Here is a 19,436-nt window from a genome sequence, read left to right on the forward strand (position 1 = left end):
CGTCTACGCCCGAATCGCTGTAAAGATGCTCGCAACGAATATCACGCTATACACCAAGACATGACGACTGCAGGAAACTTGCACCTGGCGGAGCAGCTGCGAGACAAGCATCGAATTTCCATCGTCGACAAAAAGATTGAATCTGCAATGGTGGTGATGTAGGTAAAGTGCTTGTCCTCGACCGAGCGCAACATGCTGGACTCGGGAGAACGCAGGGAGTGGAGATGTGCAGGGAGAAGGAAGGGCATTGAATCGTCCTTGATTCCACGAACAGACGTGCGGGGGCATTTGGGTTCGACGTGAGAACGAGCAAAGCACTGCATGAGCACGCAATCAAGGAGTGTCTCCTTGGTGCGCTTCGCATCTTGGCAAGTTGGGCTATGGCACCTTTATACACCTGGCAAAGCCAATGCCGCTTCGGGAATTTGACCCAGCAAGTACTTTTGCAGCTTGAAAGCGGTGGGTGGGTCGTCTTGCGGGCTGCAGAATTGTGGGTGGAGCTGGGTCAGCATGCGTCCTGGCGCTTCGCCGAGCTCGCGATGTGTCGAGTCAAACTCACATCATGTGGCCGCTGTTGATGACCTCGACAAAGGTGAGGCCTCTCTCTGTGTGGAAAGTGCCCGCCTTGGTGCCATTGACGGTGAGCAGGGACTGGTTGGGCTTTCTTTGGAAGCCCTGCTTGCCGTTCCACGTGGTATTCTGAATGGCGAGAGCGCTTCCTTGAGCAATGAGGACGTAATCCCTGAGTCCGTGCTGGATCACGTTGCGCTTAGCTGGCGACTTTTCAATCGCGCGCTTAAGCACACCGCTCTCGGATGGTCCGGGCGACGTGTCGCCGTCTCCCAGGAAGGGACCTTGCGGCGTGCACTCGTACCAAGTGATTGAGGGATCAGCGTGGATGGCCTTCTTGAGCCCCTTGATGTCGTTGATGACGTTCATTGGGCTGGGCTCAAGCTTGTCGGGAGGGAAGCCAAGAGCATCGCTGACGCCGGGGCACTGAGCGTACGGCGGGCTGACATCGTACACGTTGAAACAAGCGTTGAGATCGGTCGCAGTCGTCAAGATTTCGGTCCAGGGAGAGAATTCAGTCCTGTTCCACTTCTTGGGAATCGGCAGAGGACCGGGAGGAGGGTACACGAGGTGCTTCTTCACGTAGTCCTTGATCCCATTTGCTTCCGCCTTCGATTCGAGCTCAGCGATGTACGAGTCGTTGAAGTGGAAGAGCTTCTGGTGAGCCTTGGCAAACTCAATGGCGGGCAAGTCCTCGGTGATCGGGTCTTCTGCAAAGGATGGGTCGTTGATGCCGAAACCTTGAAGGTTGATGCCAGCCTTCTTGGCAGTCTTGTCGGCGTAGATGTAGTCGCTCATGTAAGGAATGTACTTTCCGCTGCAGATGCAGACGCCAGGCATTAGCTGTGACATTCGATGCACGGGTGGGCACGAAGCAGCCGACTTACGCATAGCTCTCTCCAGTCAGCCAGAACTTCTTGCCGTGCAGGTTATCGAATGTCTTGAAGAAGTTCTTGAGGAAGCCAGTGAACTCTCTCGCGACATCGACTTCATTCGTAATGTCGCTTTTGCCCTTGGTCAATCCTACGGTGACAGGCTGTTCCACCCAGAGCACCCAGCTGAGCCTGGTCCAGCTCCAGGGATTCTTTTCGACCTTGGTAGAGTTGAAGGGGAATTTGAATGGTCCATTCTCTTGGAACAATCCTTCGAGAGATGAGCAACCAGGTCCACCATTCAGCCAGACCACCACGTCATCGTGACCCACTCCTTCGGAAGGAGGAAAAAGCCAGAAGAAGAGCTGGTTGGGATCGTCCTTCTTGTTGGTGATGGGTAGATTGCCAGCCCAGGACTTGCCCAAGGAAAAGGGAATACCGGGAACGCGATCAGCAACGGCAAAGTCTGTGTGCGGAAAGCATTGCGCCAGCAGAGAGAGGGCAATGTGAGAGGTGTGAGCTTAAGGCAGACGTGATGGTCGCACATCGCGCCAAATGACAATAATGCTGCAAGGTATGCCACGCTAGCTTTAGGCCGTGACGAACGGGCGCAGACATGATTTGATGTTGATGTTGCACCTATAGCTGCTCTGATCGCACATCGGCCCGCCTTTGCCCGGGCAAAAGAATCGAAAAGCAAGGGCATGTGCCAACGTGATGTGAGAGAGCGACGCAGAGGCGCCAGCAATCGCACAGGCCGCACCTGCCGTGCAACGTGCCTGCCGTTTGTGCGTAGCAACCTTCACTCGTACGACGAGAGCTTGCACGGCAGCGTGCACACACACTCCTTTGCCGCGCTTCTTCTCGCGCAATCACATTCGTGGAGGAGCTTGTCGCAAACTCACCAGACGGTTTCTTGCCGGTGGCCCTTCCGACTAGATCTGAGGCGGAAGAAGGAGCGGCGATGACTTGAGAGACGGCCAGGGCGCTGGTCAGCCCAAGCAGGCACAGCTGGGCAAACCTCATCCTAGCAAGTTGAGTTTGGGGGAAGGGGTATATGCAGAGTGCTGGGAGGCCGATTCGAGGCAGTGCTCTGAGCGCTCGACGTATGCGAGAGGCGGGATGGACGCTGCAAGGAAGAAAGAGAGGATGTCGAAGGGGGGATGCTGGAGGGGGATTTGACTTGAAAGGGCTCCTTGGGAGAGAAGGGGAAGGCGTATGGTGAGACGTCAGATGATGGCATGTCAAGCCGTGATTGTCTTGGTATATATACACACACATGCGAAGCACCATGAGCACCTGTACGACCCGAAGCTAAGCCTGTGAGATAAGACATCGTTCACACGAGCTGCGACGTCAAATCAGTCGTGCGTCCATTCACGATTCGTGATTGCATGTGCACTCACATCACACAGCATTGAAGGCAGTTGACGAGAGGTGAGTTGACCACATACATGCAGCTTCAGCAGCAGCAGCAGCACAGTCTCTCCTATAGGCGTAGCAGAGAGAGGATTTCATCATGACGAGTCCCACGTCCTTTGCGCGTACGTGCTGCTGGAAGGATCGCGCGCCACGATCCTTGAACAGACCACCGGCAAAGGTTGTTTAATGCTGTGGAGCCATGGGGTAGGCAGCACAGAAGAGGAGACGGATTATCGCAGCTTAACCACACATATGCAGCAAGCGCATCAGGGGTCGGACCAAATGCCGATCCGACGGCAAACGTCCCTTTCAATTAAAGCGCGGCTTGAGGTGCTGCTAGGTGACTTGCGCAGTGCTGCGCGCTGCGTGCTGCATGCGCTTCTGCTGCTGCTGCTGCTGCTGCTGTTGGATACGCGTCGCCGAATGGCTGCACGACGCGAAGCGCCGCATAGGGAATCTCGAGTCGCAACCAACCTCCACCACCTTTGTGGTTGCTTCCTCGCTGCGTTCCTTCTTGCAGAGCGCTGTGAGATTGCGCAGACCGGCGGCATGCATGCTGCGGGGATGCAGCTGCGATTGCGCCTGCTAGCTGCTGCTGCTGCTGCTGCAGTCTGAGTGAGAAGCAGGCAGGGTCAGCGCGATGACAAGCATATATGGCGTACAGCAGCAGCTACATAGATGATGAGCAACAAGTCACCATTAAGTCTCTGGAACTTTGGTATGAATCATCATCATGTGATGATGTGGCGCTAGAGAAAGCACTTTGTCCCTGCTGCTGCTGTCGGGTCTCTTGCCCTGAGTCACGAGTGCAGCAGCAAAGCGGCTTTACGGCTCGCTTTCCGCCTGCGACTGCGTGTGTGATGCTGATGTTCGATGGATTGACTTGCTGAACGCTGTTGCTGCTGTTGTCGAACTGCATCTCTTGAATGGCTTGCGTGAGTCGGCCCACGGCGCACGCATCTTCAGCCCAAACTCGTCGTCAGCTTCGATAGGCGAATGTCTCGCTCCAGCATGGCGACATTCGGTTGTTTGCTTGACATGATTGTCTATGGGAATCGTGAATGTGCTCGATGGCAGCAGATCGAGAGACCACACTTGAGGCTTCGAGTCTGGAATGATGATCGAGATGAGACAGCATCATCATTCATTCGAACGAGCCATGACACTTTCACCCTTTGCCAACGTCGAGCACCTATTATAGACCTGCAGGATGTGCACGTCGCGGATCCTCGTGCGGCAGGGGCCGCTCCGCCATGCGCCATCTAATGAGCCATGAGCTAGCTGATTCTAACAACCGCCGGGCCGCGCACATATCACGGTCAGCAAGAGCATACGCGGACGGACGGACGTGGCGACAAGCTCAGAGTGGCTGATTTTCAAATTCAAGCTCGGCTCAGCCCAGCTTGCCCGCAATGTATGCAACGACGAACGGCCCACTTTCCGTCGTGCCTCTACGTAGCGGCCCCGGTCTGTTCGCGTCGCTAGCTACTTTCGACTTATACACAAACGTACATTCACCGCCCAAGATTCACACGTCGGTGACCCCACGAGTAATTGCTTCTCTCGAGGCGAAGACTATGTAATGTTCGAGCGCCTCGACAGCAGTAGTAGTAGTGTATCAGCTCCGGGATAGTTTGAGTCAAGAGTGCATGTGTCAGGGTGAGAAGGGCTCAGCAGAACCGATGATGAATGCAGACCAGCTAGATCATCCACCTTGATTTGATTGTGATGCACAGCTTCCTATAGGCTCTTCCTCTTCTTCCTGCCGCTGGGATCGAGAAGTGAGTCTGCTGGTGCATGCATGGATGTGCGTCGGCGACTACGCGTGCGGGGGAACCCCGCGGCCTCCGCATTTCGTTTGTATTACGTAGCGATTGTATTCAAGATTCTTGGTTGTATTCTTGGTTGGCGTGACGCTCGAATCAAGAATTCAAGATTCAAGATTGAATCCCGATCACATCCAGGCGCGATACTGTGCCGTGCATGCGTGGCGGGGAGAGCGCGCGGCGCGGCGCTCCCACGTGTTCGGTGAGAGCCCGCAAGTGCACGTCTCGAATTCAAAATTGTTCAATCTTCAACAATATTGAGCACCTGCAATTTGAATCAAAATCAAGAACGAAAAGGCGAGTTGAAGATGATGTATGTAGTTATCGTATTCACAGTTATATAAAGCTGGCTCCGTGGCGCGTTCGCGCTCCGCGTGGCGTGGATGGATCATATATGGCTGCTTCTCCATGTGCATCGGGGCAGAACGTCGACGATCCAAAAGTTACAAGGTTACTGCTTCCAGACCTTGGTCCATCTCGTCAACAACGACAACACAACCTCTTCAGCTGGTCTCCACGGAGCATCAGCACCGCTTGCCGTGCTGGGCAGAGCCAACATTTCCTGTCTCTGCTCGCTCTCCCCATCCTTCACGACCCCAACACTGCCCCGCTCTTCAGCGACGGCACATCGTCTTTCCGCTCCAGCACCTTCATTCTCTTTGCCCTTCTCGCAGTCACGCTCGTCTCCACTTTGCGACGCTCCACTTTCTCACCTCGGGTTGGCTCGAGCGCCATTCCCACTGACCCGCGCCAACAAAATGGGTCGCAAAAGCAACACGACGAAGTTTCCGGTGGCTAGGATAAAGAAGATTATGCAGTCTGATGAAGAGGTTGGTAAAGTGGCTGCTGCTACACCTGTTGCTGTATGTGAGTGTACAGCAGCTACCCGTAGCTGCTCGGTCTGGGCGAGCATGGAACAAGCGAGCAAAGGGGTGTTTATTGGAGAAGCGTCGGGTGACAGGATTTCCTGGGCGCGTAGGGCGATCGAATGCTGATCAGACCCGCACGCTTATTCCGATCCCCTCACCGTGTCTTCACATGGGCTGGAAATCGCTGCCTTGCTGCTCCCGCCTGTGCTCAGCCAAGGCTTTGGAACTCTTCATGGCAGAATTGCTGGGAACAGCAGTGACGGAAGCGAGGAGCAGAGGTTCGAAAAGGGTCTTGCCTGGTCATTTGTGAGTCCCTCCAGCGCGCCAATACGTACCCAACGTGGCTTTTCCGGAGGAATTGACAATTGTCTGAACCGTCGACTCGACGCACTTTAGGAAAGCGGCAGTGCAAGCGAACGAGCGATTAGATTTCTGCAAGGACATTTGCGCCAGCGCACCGGACGTGCCAGCTGCGGACGTTGCCGGACCATCATCAACTAGTAGTGGCGCGCTCAAGACTTTGAGGGGAGATGAAGATGCAGCAGATTCGAATGGAAAAAAGAAGCGCAGGAAAAAGGAGGATTCGCGTGATTGAAGGGGAGCGGCATCTCCCTCGCTCGAGTTCATCTGCGCTCATGTACACCTAATCGCGGTCAAGTACTAGTAGCAGCAATATGTATCAATAGCGCAAGCTGCGCCAGATCAGAGCGCCTTGATGAGACACATGGCGTCATCGAGCAGCTTGTCCAGCTGGGCATGGTCGTACACGTCTGGATAGCACGCTGCGGCGACCGATGTGAGCAAGAGGTGGACCATGTGAGCAATGTGGCCAATCTTCAATCGCGCGGCATACGCTCACCCGAAGCGTGCAAATGGCCGCCCAACGACCAGTAATGCACGTAGAAGAAGGGCGCAACGAGGCGGAGGTGAGGAGCAAAAGAGTCGATGACAACGTGCTCTTTGCCATCCAAGATAGGATGAGAGGTCTGGATGAGATCTTCGATCACTCCGACGTTCGAAATTTGGAAAGCGTGAGGGCTTGCGGTAGGAGGAAGCTGGTCACCTGCCATGCCTGCCGCGCGCACCACGGCATCGGGATAATGACCAATCGTAGAGGTTTCGCAAGCTGGACGCGTACTCTTTGGTCAGTCTTTGGGCAAAGATTGGAAGCACCTCTTCCGGCGTATGATCGGAGAGCTCGCATAAGTCCAGAACGATCGCAAAGGCCGTGATTGCACAGCCGATGCATTCCCTCCGATAAGGTTGCTTGTACCATCGCCTTTGATCGACCTAGAAGAGGGGAGACGAGTGGTCAGCAATACCTTTGCAATCGTGCCGGTGATCGAATGCAATGCTGCGCCGCCGCCATCTCGCCACTCACGTGCACTGGAAAGAGGACAAAGTTTTTGTGTTTCCATTCGCCGGCGAGCTTGTCGCGGAAGGAGCCATGCTGGTTGGATGCTTGGACAAGCACGGCTAGCCGAAGGGCCGCATCGCGAAGGCTGCGCCAATCGTCGCTCCAAGCTTCTTTGCCGACGTGAACACTTGCCGAGATTCGGCGACGCTCAACTTTCTTACACGGCGATGGCTTTTGCCCAAGATGCTCGGCGCTGCACGAACTGGAGCGGGCGGAAAGCATTCGTGATTGACAAAGTTTGATTGCTCAGTGCGATGCAATTCATCAGGTCGCACACATCACCTTCTCTCACCTGCAGCAACCGCGGGGATAGGCTCGAAAGTCACGCGTCAAGCCATCCCCAAGATTCGCGCTCTGAAAGTGCCGAGTGTCCGGGCTTGCTCGGTCCGCGCGCTCGAGAGCCAAACAGGACGTGGATCTGCTGGTGCCTGAGTGATCTGCTTGGGCACCAGTCACAAGTCCTTCTCGCATGGAACAATCACGAATGGTGACTGACCAAGGCCAAGCAAGACGCGCGAAGCCTCTTTGGTGTATGCGTGACAATCGGGGCTAACAGTTGACATTGGCTTTTGCTGGAGGTATATACTCTTCACTTCTCAGCGCTCAATGGCCCCTCTGTCTACTTGGGCGTGATGAGAAATCTGACATCCTCATTGACTGCTTCTCTTAGGACCTCGACGTGTACCTGAGTCTCCACACTGTCGAGCCACTCGTCCGATCCTGCTAGATCCTCATCTCTGCGGTGCTGAGCAGATTGATTTGCGCTGGATCCCACGAGCAGAGCCTCCAAATCTATACTGCCCAGAAGGCTAAAGATCGTCTTGATGTCCGGCGCTGGAGCGGTACCTCCGGAAGGGCTCGTTTTGGGTGTTGTTGCGATAGGCGTGCTATTTGCGCTGCTAGTGCCGGTCTCTCCGCCTAAGTTCTTCGAGGGAGAAGCGAGACCGATCGCTGCTCCCAGACCTCTCAAGCTTGCGAGTCCCGTCGATGTTGCCCCTCCTCGCATCTTAGATTGTCCCCATTCTTCCACGCGCGCTTCGACGGCCAGAAGCACGCGCTCTACAATCTTCCACCCTGGAACGCGAGCATGGAGCCTAGGATCGTGCGGCACGACCACGTTCGAGCCCAACGCGGACGTGTCAAAGTAGCCCGCATTATCCACACCGTTGCTATGAGACGAAGGCGACGTGATTGGCGAACTCTGAGGGCTCAAAGCGGCAACTGAAGCCCCACCATCTATCAGAGCCACAAGTTTCCTAATGGCGAGACTAGACCGCACGACTTCGTACAGAAGCTGCTGCACTTCTTTTGGAGAGGGCAAGTACTCGTCAGAGCGCAGCAACGCCAATGCCAAAGTCGCAATGACCTGTGTGCCATGGAATGGCGAGGATCAGCAACAGTGATTCGCGCCTCAGATCACTCGCTGATGACTCACACTCTTTCCAATCTCTTTACAATCTCCGCTTCTCAATTCTGCGTATCTGCCCTGAGTAAAGCTTGCCAATCCCAGCATTGCCCGCCAAGCTTCTGTCCAATGGTAATGTATGCGAGCGCGGCGACCAGCCAGCAAAGCAATGCTCGCGCGTAGCAGTCTCAGCGCAAGTCTAGAGGGGTCAGGCACAGACAAAGTTGGGGTTGGATGAGCTGACCGCCGAAAGTCAATCAACTTTGGCAGACTACCTACAAGTGTCCTGTAGTATCTAATTTCCTGCTCAGGTTGTGTCTCAGAAAGAGCACAGCAGCGTCTAAAGTCGGCTGGATCAACCTGTCTCTTGGGACCACTGGCATTGGCAAAGGAGGCGGCTTCTGCCGACAAACTCGAATCCTATTGGCTATGAGGCTCGCATCTCGCTCTTGCAGCAATGCGACCGTGCCCGAAGCTTGATCAGCCGCGAAAGCGATCAGAAGCAAAAGGCCCACGTGCGCATACGCTCGTCCCCTCTTGGAGGAAGCGCTGTGAGAAGCTAGATAGGTGGAGAGCGAGAGTAAAGAAAACGACAATTGAGGATTACCAAGCTTTGCGGCGCCGTCGCTGCTATCAGCTTCTGTTGTGTTTGGTTGCGCATTGTCGCGCAACAAGACGTCAACAAAGAGCGGATTCGAGCGCGCCAAAAGTAGCACGGGCAGTAGTATCGCGATAGGCGCCGGCGGTCTACAAAGGGCACCTCAAGATGTCAATTGGCTCTCCATCTGATCAACTTCAGGCTTCACTACCGACTCACAAATGGCCAAAGTCGCCCTCCTTTGTTCTACCCTTCTCGCCAGTGGGACCGGATGTGACGGGCACAAGCCACTTCAAGCTTGCAACGCCGACCATACTGCTCGCAAAGGATGGTGCCGAGTCGTCCAGTTGCTCCACGTAAGCTGCAACTGCATCGCCAGCACAAGCAGCAGCAGCATTTCTGATGGCGATCATACACTCCTCGTCCACCCAATCTCTCATCCTACGTGCATATGCATGTGCTCCTGAGCCGCTTCCTCCGCTCAAACCACTGCCTCCTGAGGAGAGTCCGAGTGAGGCTAAAAGACCCAAGAGGATGGCAGCGTCGTAGACATCACCAAGAGAAGTGTTTCGGCTGAGATAGGAGGAACAAGAAGCGTACAGGTCACGCTTCCCCGCGAAATACGCTGCTAACGATGTGGAGCCGACGTGTGACAGCCAGAGGATGGCAAGCTGCAGAACTCTTCGCTGTTGCTGCGCATCGACCTGCGCGCTGGATAAGGCATCCGGACGCACTTGACGTTTGCGCTTGCCTGGCTCTTGGAGAGCATCGTCGATGGCGTTGACTAACAGACCAAATTCGTTGTCGGCTTCGTCCATTCCTCCAGCGAGGACGTGGATGACGTCGAACGCATAATTTGAAAAGCGTTTGGAGAGGATCGCACCAGAGATACCGTGCAGCATCTGCGTGGAGGCGGCTTCGCGCTTGAGTCCAGCGCCGTCGCATACAGTGGAGACTGCTCGACGCTCACCTCGACTGCGTTGCTGCTCCTCGTCGCATCTCCCTCTCTCCACACCCTACTAGCCTCTCTCCACAAGCTGCCAATATTGTCTCGCACAACGGCATCAGTCCCGGTTGAAGACAGAAGGGCTCTCGCACTGATCGGATTCAACAGCTCGCTAAGCGTAGCTTGTTCGACGGGCAAACAAAGGAGATCCAAAAAGTATCTCTGTCGAGGGCCAGAGGGTGCCTTGCCAGAGGCTTTGCCAGATGATGAAGCCAAGTCGCTGGCTGATGATGCTCGGCGTGACGAGCCTAGCGATCCTGTACCTTCGCTGCGAATCTCCCAAGGCTGCTCACCGGCTGCTAGAGATGCAATGCTGGCGTAAAACTTTGTACGAAGCTTGGGCCGCCCAGCAAACCCCGGTGTGCTCTCCTTCCGCGCGCGGGACATGGCTGCAGGCGTTTAAGGCGAGAAGCTAGAATACCTGGAATGCCGATTAGCGATGTCGCTTGAGTTCTGTGGTATCTTTGCTGCGTCCAGGCACCCGTCTTGCACACCTTTACAGGAAGCCGCAATCGTGAATGTGAATCATGGACGATCACGGATCGTGAACGTGAATGAAGTAACGAGTTGCTCGGTCGCGCAGTAGGGCCGGAAGAGCAAGGTACGTTCCACACGTGCATGCTGCGTCACGTGACTGTTGCGCTAGCGCATGATCTTTCGTGCGAGGAAACATGCTGCTGGCGGGCAATTCGCGACGCTTGAGGACCTCACACGATCGTGGATCACGTGAACCAAGAATGCACGCAAATTCACCGAGCAGCAGCAGGATCAGCCCCGCGCACTGCGAGTCTATAATATACTCATTAAGATTCAAGAGCATCAGCGACGCGCCATGCGCGGCGAAGGCACGCGGAGATCGAGGGGAATCGGACAAAGCTGCTGATGTGCTGGGCATCATCAGCAGGAGTCTGCTGAGGAGGAGGTCGCTGTTGAGAAGAGCGTGAGTGGGTCGCGGGTCATCACCTCGTCTCATCGCCTACACCATCCTCCGCTCTCGCATTCGAGATTTGTCGGCTCAGAGGAGAAAGCGCTCACCGATCACAACAAATCAGAACGTCTTGCGAACACACATCAGCTTTGTATTCCCAGCACCGACCGCTCAAACGCGTAAAGCTTAACCCTGTCGCATCGACATCTGAAACCCAATGGTTGCATGATACTACCTCTCGCTGCTCCGTCTTGCGATACATGCAATAATGGACATCGATCAACCTGCCGCAGGCTCGGGAGATGCTCAGCCGGCCATTGAGGAGTCTTCCGCTGTGGACCCATCCGCTCCGTCAGCGGAAGGAGCCGTCGATACTTCACTCAAACAAACCTTTGCCGTCACAAGAGATCTTGATACTTCCGAGCATGCTCGGCCAAGCATCGACGACATCCTTGCCAATACCGTAGGCGCTCCTATGGATGTCGACAACACGGATTTGAATCCTTCAGGCGTCGCTGCCAGCCTCGATCTTCTTCCCTCTTCAGCCGCTCCCTCAGCAGACTCAGCTGTGGACCTTGCTTTGGGACTTCCTCCACCGGATGAAGCAGAATCACAGTTGGAGCCCGTCGACTCTTCATCGGCGCCCTTGAGCTCTACCGAGATCGATACATTGCTGCAAGCGCCTGTCGCGATTGGTGCAGAGCAATCCTCCACGCAGGAAGCCGCGCCAGTGCCATCCGCCGAATCATCAGACCAAACGACTGCCGATATCCCGGCAGCAATGACCGAGATCCCGGAGAGCGTGCCTGTGTCAGAAATGGGCTCGCTGCAGACCTCTTTGATCGGATCCAGTGCGAGTGCTGTGGCTGCTGCTACTGCTGCGCTTTCGAGTGGCACCTCGTCGGGCCTGCCCAGCACCGCACCTGGCGGCGCACCCTCGCAGGAGGTAGACGATAACACAAAAGCTGCACTGGCGACCAGAACGACCACCAGCGAAGCTGCTGTTGCATCTTCGCAGTCAGGGGTGGACGTGACTGCTCCCACTGTCGAGCCGAAGGGGGACGCCCCAACGCCTGACAAGAGTCTTTCAGCTGCACCTGCCGAAGACGAACCTGCATCAGAAAACGTTCCATCCTTGCCCATCGCCGAGCGACTTCCTCTGATGGATGGCGCTTTCGGTCCCGATAAGACCGTGTCGCCTGGCGAGTCGGACAGCTTCGGCCAAGCACTATCGCCCACTTCGCACGCCGTTCCTGCCGCAACAGAGCAGACCTTGCAGGCGCAACCGCAAGCGGAAGTTCAGGAGCCAGAGAAGCCTACTGAGGCAGCCGCCGGACAGACTGAGTCAGACATCACTGCTGCGCGCGTCGCTGCGGAGGCACCGAAGTTGCCAACGCCGCCTCTCACGGCTAGCTCTGACAGCGGACAGAAGGCTGAAGGATTGAGCCACGATGCACAGACGCAAGCTACTTCGCGTGAGTCGGAGGCAGCGTCACAAGTTCCACGGGCAGGCGCAGGAGGAGGCGCAGCTACTGCTCAGCCTGCGAAGGCCTTGTCTCCGACCGAGTCGTCGCAAGGACAAAGACCGTCCGGTTCCAGAGCCAACAGCACGTCTGCTACAGCTTCCGTGCCTGCAGGCACTGCGACAGGCTCGACGCTAGTGGTGCCAAAGGCATCTCCAGGCCGCATCACTCGCTCACAATCGCCGCGAACGCCGCTCACTGCTCTGCCTGAGGTGCAAGACGCTCGCGTTGAATCGGCACAGAATGGAGAAGACGGCATCCAGGATGGTGCCATTCAGGCATCCACGAATGCAACAGGGAAAGGTGCGAGCCCAGTCGCAGAAAGCCATTTAGACGGCGATCGCCATGGAATGCCCTTTGAGAGGGCAAGAACAGCGACAGGCCAAGAGCCAAGTCCCAATGGCACGTATGGACCAGATGATAGACTCGCCGCTGCCGGACCCTCGAAGCCCTTACGATCTGGGTCACCGACCCAATCAAAGGCAGGGCACAGTTCTAGTACCCCGTCGACCTCCACAGAAGCTGTCGAATCACGGTCCACGAGACCAGATCGACCACTGTCTCCTCCACCTCCTCAACAAGCGCAGCATTTGCAGCAGCCTACCGCTGCCAGTCAGGCCCATGCACGAGCCGCTTCGCGCCCGCCAACGAAACAAAGCTCTGTTGGAGCACTGCCAAATCCACCGATGGGGTCAGGAAATGGTCCGCCCCAGAATCAGGCTCCCACCGTGGACCAAGTGCGCGCTGCAGGGCTGGAAAGAGAGCGAATCGAACGTGCGGAGCGCGAGAGGAGAGAACAAGAGGCGCAGGATAGACAAAGAAGAGAGAGAGATGAAGTTGCGGCACAGGAAAACGAGGATAGACTGACCTGGCTGTGAGTACGGTCCCCAAGCAACTCGAGCGGCCCTTGACTCGCTGCGATGCTCATTCGCTCCACTTTAATCGTTAGGTCCTTGCCATCGAACGATCATCCGACATACTATTCCGATACCTCGGAGGCGTCGTCCTCTCGATTGTCTTCGCCAGAGCTCAGCCAGCATCCTCTGCCCTACTCCGCGAAAGGTCTAGCTCCGTGGCTAGGCCCGCAGGTGCCGTACTCGTCTGCTATTGACGCCTCGCGAATGGCCAAAAGACCGCGCCACGCTCTTCGGACTAACAATGTTCATGATGAGGAGGCGAGCGAGTCGGGCGTGCTGGACGATGACGGTCCGGAAGAGTACCATCCAGCTTCGCACGACCCGGAAGCGTTCCAGGGTCGTCTAAATAGCACAGGCAATCGAGGCAATAAGCTCAAGCGAAGAGATGGCGTGAGGTGGATTCGGCGTGGAAAGCTTGGAGGCTGGACCGAAGCGCGGGGGGAGAAAGAGGTGAGTACAATTCATACCCCGGTGGACGACAGCGGCGGCATTGGTGGCGAGAGCGCTTGCTAACTCGGCCTCTCCGGCCTTGGGATCCTGCAGGTCAACGATAGGGTGCGACTGAGGATGGCTGCTCTGCAGCGAGCTGGCATCCAATCTCTATTGAAGGCGGCACCTTATCCTCACCTGTCATTGCCTGTTCCTTCAGCTGAGGAGCGCCTCGATGCTGCACTACGACGGGGCCATCTTGACCATGGAGGAGCTTTGAAGCCCGAGCTGCTCACGTCTACTGCTCTTGCACCTACACTGCTGCGGCCCATCAGCACGCCTCGCGCTTTGCTTTCAAGTCACACTTTGCGGCACACTTTCAGAAACCCACACATCGCAGCGCTTAGCAAGACGGCGCTTGATCTCAGGGAAAGCGAAGGGACTCTCGGTCGGGCGCTCGGGAGATGCTTTGCCGACATGGAACGCTCCGTTCTCCCAGACAGTATGAGGCCGTCAGACATGCCACCTGACAGCTTACAGATGCTTCCCTACAACCCGCCCTTCCTCTACGTGGACACTAGAGGCGGCCCATTCACTCATCGCGCCATCGATGCGGACGCTATTGGAGCGGACGGCACCAATCTGACTGCGGATGAGCTCAATCCCAGCTTCGAAAGGCTCGACCCTCTCTTCGTCACGTCAAATGGACTTCCAATTCCTCTAGGATCAGACCCCAACACTATTCAGCCGAATGGGGTGCCGCACGAAGAAAATGATCAGTCCGGCCTTCCGCCACCTGCTCAAGCTGTTCTGAGCCCAATTCAGCAAAGGGATGTGGTACGTGCCGCTCTCGACTGCTTGCACGAGCTGGCTACCGATAGCAGAGAGTACGTCGAGAGGCTGGACGAGGTGAGAGCTCGACTTGCTGCTGTCAAGCGCGAGCGAACCCGAGTCTGGCAAGCATTGCGTCGTTGGGCTTTGGACAAGGAAGAAGAAACGACCACGGCCGATGAGGCAACCGCGAACGACGCTTCTGGAACCGGAGAGAAGCACTCATCAACACTCAACGAACACGCTTCCAACCAAGTCTCGACTGCAAGAGGCAATCAGCGGGCGGCAGCCAAGGACAAGTCTACTTCATCTGCAGCAAATGCTAGTGGTTCTACGAGAAAGAAGGCGAGGACCGCTGCTTCTTGAGCAAGCCTTTCCTTGCTCTGTACAAATACGCCTTCTTAGCTCCACAACAACATTCACCTTGCAACTTGCGCAACTTGAAAATGATGCAACTTCGCACGCTGTGACCAATCAACCTTTCGAGCATGCCACCAGGTGATACAAAAAATGTGCAAATGTAATGCGTTGCGCGTGCTATACCGAATGACTTGATGCCGATCAGGTGCTATTACACTTCGTCCTTCTTAACTGTGACCTGGTTTGCTTTGCGTAGCGCGCGCGCAATGGTCGCCGCCTTGCCGTCACGAGCCTTCTTCTCGAGCCGCTGCTGATGCATTCTTCGAGCGACGGCATCGTGCGCAGGTAGCGTTCTGTACCGCTTGTCAACCCGAAACGCGCTGCCAACATGATGATCCGTCTTTGGCGATGGCACTCCCAGAGGTAACAAATGCTGGAAAGCCAGAGGGATGGGTACACCACACTCGGCCATGTCGCATAGAACTAGAAGCAGCATAGGGTGGTCTGACGCTGAGTCGAAACTTTCCGCGACGCGATCCTTTAGCTTCTCGGCGACTTCTGCTGGCGTGGGTATGCTAGAAACATCCTCTAGCCCTTCGCCGAGGGGAGGTCCGACAGCTGCACTCCGGGTATCAGACGTCCTTCCTCTTGTCCCACGCCTGCTGAGAAAGAGTCCAGTGCTGGCGTGGAATTTGGCGCGGCGGACCCGCATATCGCGTCGCCTGCCAAAAATGTCTAGCAGCGCATCGAAAAAGAGTCCATCCGGACGCGTCGTAATTTCGCGGGGCGACGAGGCGACTCGGGGTGCACTGTCTGTCCATTGTCCGAGTTGCCACTCTTGCCGAAGCGCCAGATACTCGCTCTTAGCAACTCGCCGAGCCATGAACGCTCTCGGAATTTGCCTGCGCAGAGCATATATTCCCCAGCCGACTGGGAAACATTTCCTTCGTCTTCGCCTCATCTGAAGACTGCGGGATAAGTCTGGTACCGCACGCGACTTGCTCGTCGTGCGGGAAGCGAGAGGTAGCAGCCCGTAGGCCTTGCCCTTTCTCCCAGGCCAAGCTACGGATCCCAATTTTCTGTCACTCGATCCGCGCTGCTGCATCGGTCTCGGCGTGGCCGCACGCATGCCCAGTCGCGCCTCGAGCCTCGTGTACGCTTTCAGGCGACTTGAGCGGAGGGGTCGTCGCACAAGTCTCAGTCCAATCCGAGCTTCCCGAGCATATGTCCGAAATATAGAAGTGGCAGCTTCGATGGGCACGTGCCAAGCAGTCAGCCCTCTCGCAGCATTGGGCGTTAAAAACGTGTGAGCACCTGTGCGCTGTGCAAGAGCTAGCTCTGATCGAGAACGGGCGGATGTCTGCTTCATCAAGCGCCACACCCGTTCGGCGAGTCCAACGCGTCCAGTCTTGACACACAAGTTGAGAAAGGTGCTCAAGACACGAGGATGAAGCTCCGGAGCTCCGACCGGCGGCGGATCTTGTCGTTGGGAGGGCGTGAGTATCACGCCCTTTGGTGCTCTCACGGTCCTGGGCAGACGTCTCGGAGGTCGCAGATGCAGAAAGGGATAGATGGCGCGAAAGATCGATGCTGGCTGTGCACCAGGCAGATGCTGACGTGAAGATCCAGCAGAGCTGCGTCGATCAGTGGTCCGCGTAGGCACAAGGGAGCTCCTTCGCGCAGCGAGCGACTCTGCACTGGGTCTTCGCGTCCTGCCAGTGGCTGTCGCATGCGCCAGAATGGCAACCATGCGATAGGAATCGTTGGTGCGCATAGCTTCGACGAGCTGGTTGCTAAGATCGTATGCTGAGCTTACGCCTCCTTTGTGGGCATTGAAAGCCGCTCCTCCCGTTTCAATTACCTTGCCGAAGCCCGGTGTGGATGTCAACGGCCTTTCCTTCAGGTTGGTGGAGCGGCATGAGCGCTCCGTCACGTAGCCCTTCAGCATGCGCAACATTGCATTGCCGAGCCGTTTATTGCCGCGCAATGTCGCACGACGTAAAATCAAATTCGTGGTGACGCCATCCGGATTGATCCCGCGCGCCAGGCTCTGTCTCAGAAGCAGTTCTGCCGCCTTTCCGTCGTGTCCTGGACGTAAAAGATGGTGAAGCAGAGTGTTGAGACTGCTGACGTCTAGAGCGCGAAGATCGGACGATGTAGGGGAAACATTGAGGTGGTCGCTCGTGCTACTGGCCCCTACTGGTAGTATTGGGGCGGAGTGCTTAGCAGCAAGAGATGCGAGAATCGCACTCGCTCGTATTGCAGGCTCGCCTGAAGCGTCTGCTAGCTTCGATAGACGTCGCAACAGAACTGCGGGTGGCAAGCGTTCTGCACTTCCGAAACGATGAGTAGACGGGCCCGCACTGAGTGGCAAGAGACCATCACGAAGCATTTGACCCAACAGCAGCAGAGCCTCCGCTCGATCTAATTCCACCCCAGGCCAACTTCCGTTCGCTCCCGGGGAAGGTGTTGGCGAGATTGCATCGCGCATGTCGATCAGCAGTCGCGGAGGCAGCCGCGTGCCGGGCGATGCTTGCTGATCTAGAGCGCGACGCTCGCTCCGAGCGCTCACCACAAGTGAGCGAAACGATCGGGCCGCTTTGGCGCACTGTCCATTCCTGAGCACTGCTCTAATGTAGTCGGCGCCAGCATGAAACTTGCCATCGAGATGATCCAGCTCAAAATGAGCTGCGCTGATCGAGGGCCGAGCACCGCGATTCTTGGGGGTGTTGGGTTGATAGGGGAGGACGATGCAGAGGTCGAACATAAGAGTAGCTGCCTCTGTATGCTCGCGGGATGCGAAGCTAGGTCTGTAAGCTACCTTGCGCTGAGAGTCTATGTTGCGGCGACCCAATACATCAGATGGCAAACGGCCGCTGAGGGCGAGCAGCGTCATTGCCGCAGCCTGGGGAAGGGCACCCAGCATGTCTGCTGATGCACGCTGTTTGCCCTTTTCCTCTGCGTGGAACTCGAGCATGGCTCCCTTTCCACCTTTTGCAGCCCCGAGGATTTCGGGACTGCCTCGTCGTACGTCCCATCTATCCTCGACAAAGCTGATCAGCCGTTCAGCAGCCAGCAGCGGCTCAGCTCGGGCAAGAGCTTCCCAAATCCTCTCCAACTCCGGGTCTGCGCTACAATGCGCGCTTGCAGCGTGGGAAATGTCGACGGTCATGTGCTGTTCGAGGCTTTGAGAGCCCAAGCCCAAAGGGAGGGAAGTTGACAGCTTCGCCTCCTCGGTACGTATGCGGCCAGAGCCGAAGTAGTCGCTCGAGAAGGGAGATGCAGAACGACCGACTGAAGGGCCGAGCATTTCTTGAATTTCACTTGGGCACTGGGATCGTTGCGCTACGTCGTTAGAGTGCGAGTCTCCGAGAGCTGATTGGCGGCGGAAGTAGGCAGCTGGTAGCCTTGAAGAGCTAGAAGAAGGCCGCGCTCCTGGCGTGTCATCAGATGTCGCAATGTGAGGCCCTTTCGCTGCCCAGGCTGCCGAGCGGTGCCTAGCACCAGCCGTGCCAAAGGCCGAGAATGTGCTGCCGGAGCTGATAGGCTCCGCGCTGGGCTTGTCTGCAGCACCCGACGAGACCCTGAACACTTGACTCGCACCGGATGGAGCATTGAGCATCGAGGGGCGTAGAGTGCCACAGGCCAATCGTGAGCGCATGAGCGCACCTCTGGACCTACGCCTTGCGTCAAGCGTCTATAGATGAGTCATCGGGATTGGAGTTGCAAAAGCATCCCACAAACTTCTGCCATTGTGAGGGGATTGATAGATGTGTTTCTTGGAATTAGTCCCTTCCCTCTAGTTGTCAGAAGAACGCACCCATCACAGAGCCCACCTTCAGCAATTTTATGGTGTCTCCTAGCCTTTCAACCCTGCACGGCCACATGGGTCGTTATCCCGGCCGAGAGGTATGAGCACAGACACGTGACCGATCTCGTCCATGTCCGCGAAACAAGTCACGTGACTGCTGCTCCCTCGACCGGCTCGCACACCAGGCCCGCATGCAGTGATTCACGATTCGGGGTGGCTTTGCGGAATGCGGATAGAAATTGGCCTGGGCGCCAGCCATGCAGTCTATTCACATTCAAATTCTTGCTCCGTCTGGCTGCATACATAAAGCCACGGTCCGCGAGTGCCGAAATGAGCATGCAGCGCAAGAGCTATGCGCCCTGGCACTGAGGCGAGGCACAGAGTCAAGAGTCACCAGCCGTCGTGAGTCGAGGGTCCCGAGTCAGTCTCGATGAATTCCGCTGGAGCGAGCGTGCACTTACGACTCAAGACTTACGACTTTGCCCGCCGCTAATATGCACACCGGTACGCGGCGTACGCCCCTAGCTGCATGCATACGGGCCTGATGTAGAATCACAAAGAGCAGAGCTTGAGCGTGCATATCCCGACAGCTCGATTGCTGCCGCGCGAGCCGCATCATCTGTGCATGTGTGCAAGCAGCAGAAGTGTCATT

At 56.4% G+C, this 19,436-nt stretch overlaps 5 protein-coding genes across 5 annotated transcripts; 2 read left to right on the forward strand and 3 right to left on the reverse strand.

Moving 5' to 3' along the window:
- Nucleotides 1–69: 69 nt before the first annotated feature.
- IE81DRAFT_296512 (alpha/beta-hydrolase) lies at nucleotides 70–2,648 on the reverse strand. Its single transcript, XM_025512141.1, has 4 exons — nucleotides 2,348–2,648; nucleotides 1,458–1,908; nucleotides 560–1,387; nucleotides 70–480 (listed from the first exon to the last, which is right to left on the reverse strand). The coding sequence occupies exons 1-4, from the start codon at nucleotides 2,466–2,468 to the stop codon at nucleotides 390–392; spliced, it is 1,491 nt and encodes a 496-aa protein (XP_025373209.1). The 5' UTR covers nucleotides 2,469–2,648; the 3' UTR covers nucleotides 70–389.
- Nucleotides 2,649–5,448: 2,800 nt separating this feature from the next.
- Nucleotides 5,449–6,022, forward strand: IE81DRAFT_276619 (histone-fold-containing protein; the record flags this gene model as incomplete). The annotated part of the gene is made up of 3 exons (XM_025511470.1): nucleotides 5,449–5,557; nucleotides 5,772–5,865; nucleotides 5,956–6,022. Coding segments are annotated over 3 exons (270 nt in total), but the record flags the coding sequence as incomplete, so codon positions are not given.
- Nucleotides 6,023–7,249: 1,227 nt separating this feature from the next.
- IE81DRAFT_319422 (hypothetical protein) lies at nucleotides 7,250–10,526 on the reverse strand. The gene is made up of 5 exons (XM_025512719.1): nucleotides 9,950–10,526; nucleotides 9,199–9,881; nucleotides 8,661–9,128; nucleotides 8,412–8,580; nucleotides 7,250–8,342 (listed from the first exon to the last, which is right to left on the reverse strand). Exons 1-5 carry the CDS (start codon nucleotides 10,370–10,372, stop codon nucleotides 7,596–7,598), a joined length of 2,490 nt encoding a protein of 829 aa, XP_025373211.1. The 5' UTR covers nucleotides 10,373–10,526; the 3' UTR covers nucleotides 7,250–7,595.
- A 3,320-nt stretch (nucleotides 10,527–13,846) lies between these two features.
- Nucleotides 13,847–15,081, forward strand: IE81DRAFT_81716 (hypothetical protein). Its single transcript, XM_025517671.1, has one exon. The coding sequence runs from the start codon at nucleotides 13,921–13,923 to the stop codon at nucleotides 14,977–14,979; it is 1,059 nt and encodes a 352-aa protein (XP_025373212.1). The 5' UTR covers nucleotides 13,847–13,920; the 3' UTR covers nucleotides 14,980–15,081.
- On the reverse strand, nucleotides 14,928–18,767 carry IE81DRAFT_319424 (hypothetical protein). The gene has a single exon (XM_025512720.1). The coding sequence runs from the start codon at nucleotides 18,593–18,595 to the stop codon at nucleotides 15,185–15,187; it is 3,411 nt and encodes a 1,136-aa protein (XP_025373213.1). The 5' UTR covers nucleotides 18,596–18,767; the 3' UTR covers nucleotides 14,928–15,184.
- Between the last annotated feature and the right edge of the window lie 669 nt (nucleotides 18,768–19,436).

The sequence above is a fragment of the Ceraceosorus guamensis genome (assembly GCF_003144195.1).
Source record: "Ceraceosorus guamensis strain MCA 4658 unplaced genomic scaffold IE81scaffold_2, whole genome shotgun sequence".
In the NCBI taxonomy this organism is placed as follows: Eukaryota; Fungi; Basidiomycota; class Exobasidiomycetes; order Ceraceosorales; family Ceraceosoraceae; genus Ceraceosorus; species Ceraceosorus guamensis.

Bases quoted from the DNA above. Each gene is read 5' to 3' on its own strand.
- IE81DRAFT_81716 (XM_025517671.1), top strand. From the start codon at position 13,921: ATGGCTGCTCTGCAGCGAGCTGGCATCCAATCTCTATTGAAGGCGGCA.
- IE81DRAFT_296512 (XM_025512141.1), bottom strand. From the start codon at position 2,468: ATGAGGTTTGCCCAGCTGTGCCTGCTTGGGCTGACCAGCGCCCTGGCC. The intron at 1,909-2,347 runs GTGAGTTTGCGA...TTCCGCACACAG, and splicing joins CACCGGCAAGAAACCGTCTG to ACTTTGCCGTTGCTGATCGC. The intron at 1,388-1,457 runs GTAAGTCGGCTG...CTGCATCTGCAG, and splicing joins CTGACTGGAGAGAGCTATGC to CGGAAAGTACATTCCTTACA.
- IE81DRAFT_319422 (XM_025512719.1), bottom strand. From the start codon at position 10,372: ATGTCCCGCGCGCGGAAGGAGAGCACACCGGGGTTTGCTGGGCGGCCC. The intron at 9,129-9,198 runs GTGAGTCGGTAG...TGCCCTTTGTAG, and splicing joins GAGGGCGACTTTGGCCATTT to ACCGCCGGCGCCTATCGCGA. The intron at 8,581-8,660 runs GTAGGTAGTCTG...TGACCCCTCTAG, and splicing joins TTAGATACTACAGGACACTT to ACTTGCGCTGAGACTGCTAC.
- IE81DRAFT_319424 (XM_025512720.1), bottom strand. From the start codon at position 18,595: ATGCTCAATGCTCCATCCGGTGCGAGTCAAGTGTTCAGGGTCTCGTCG.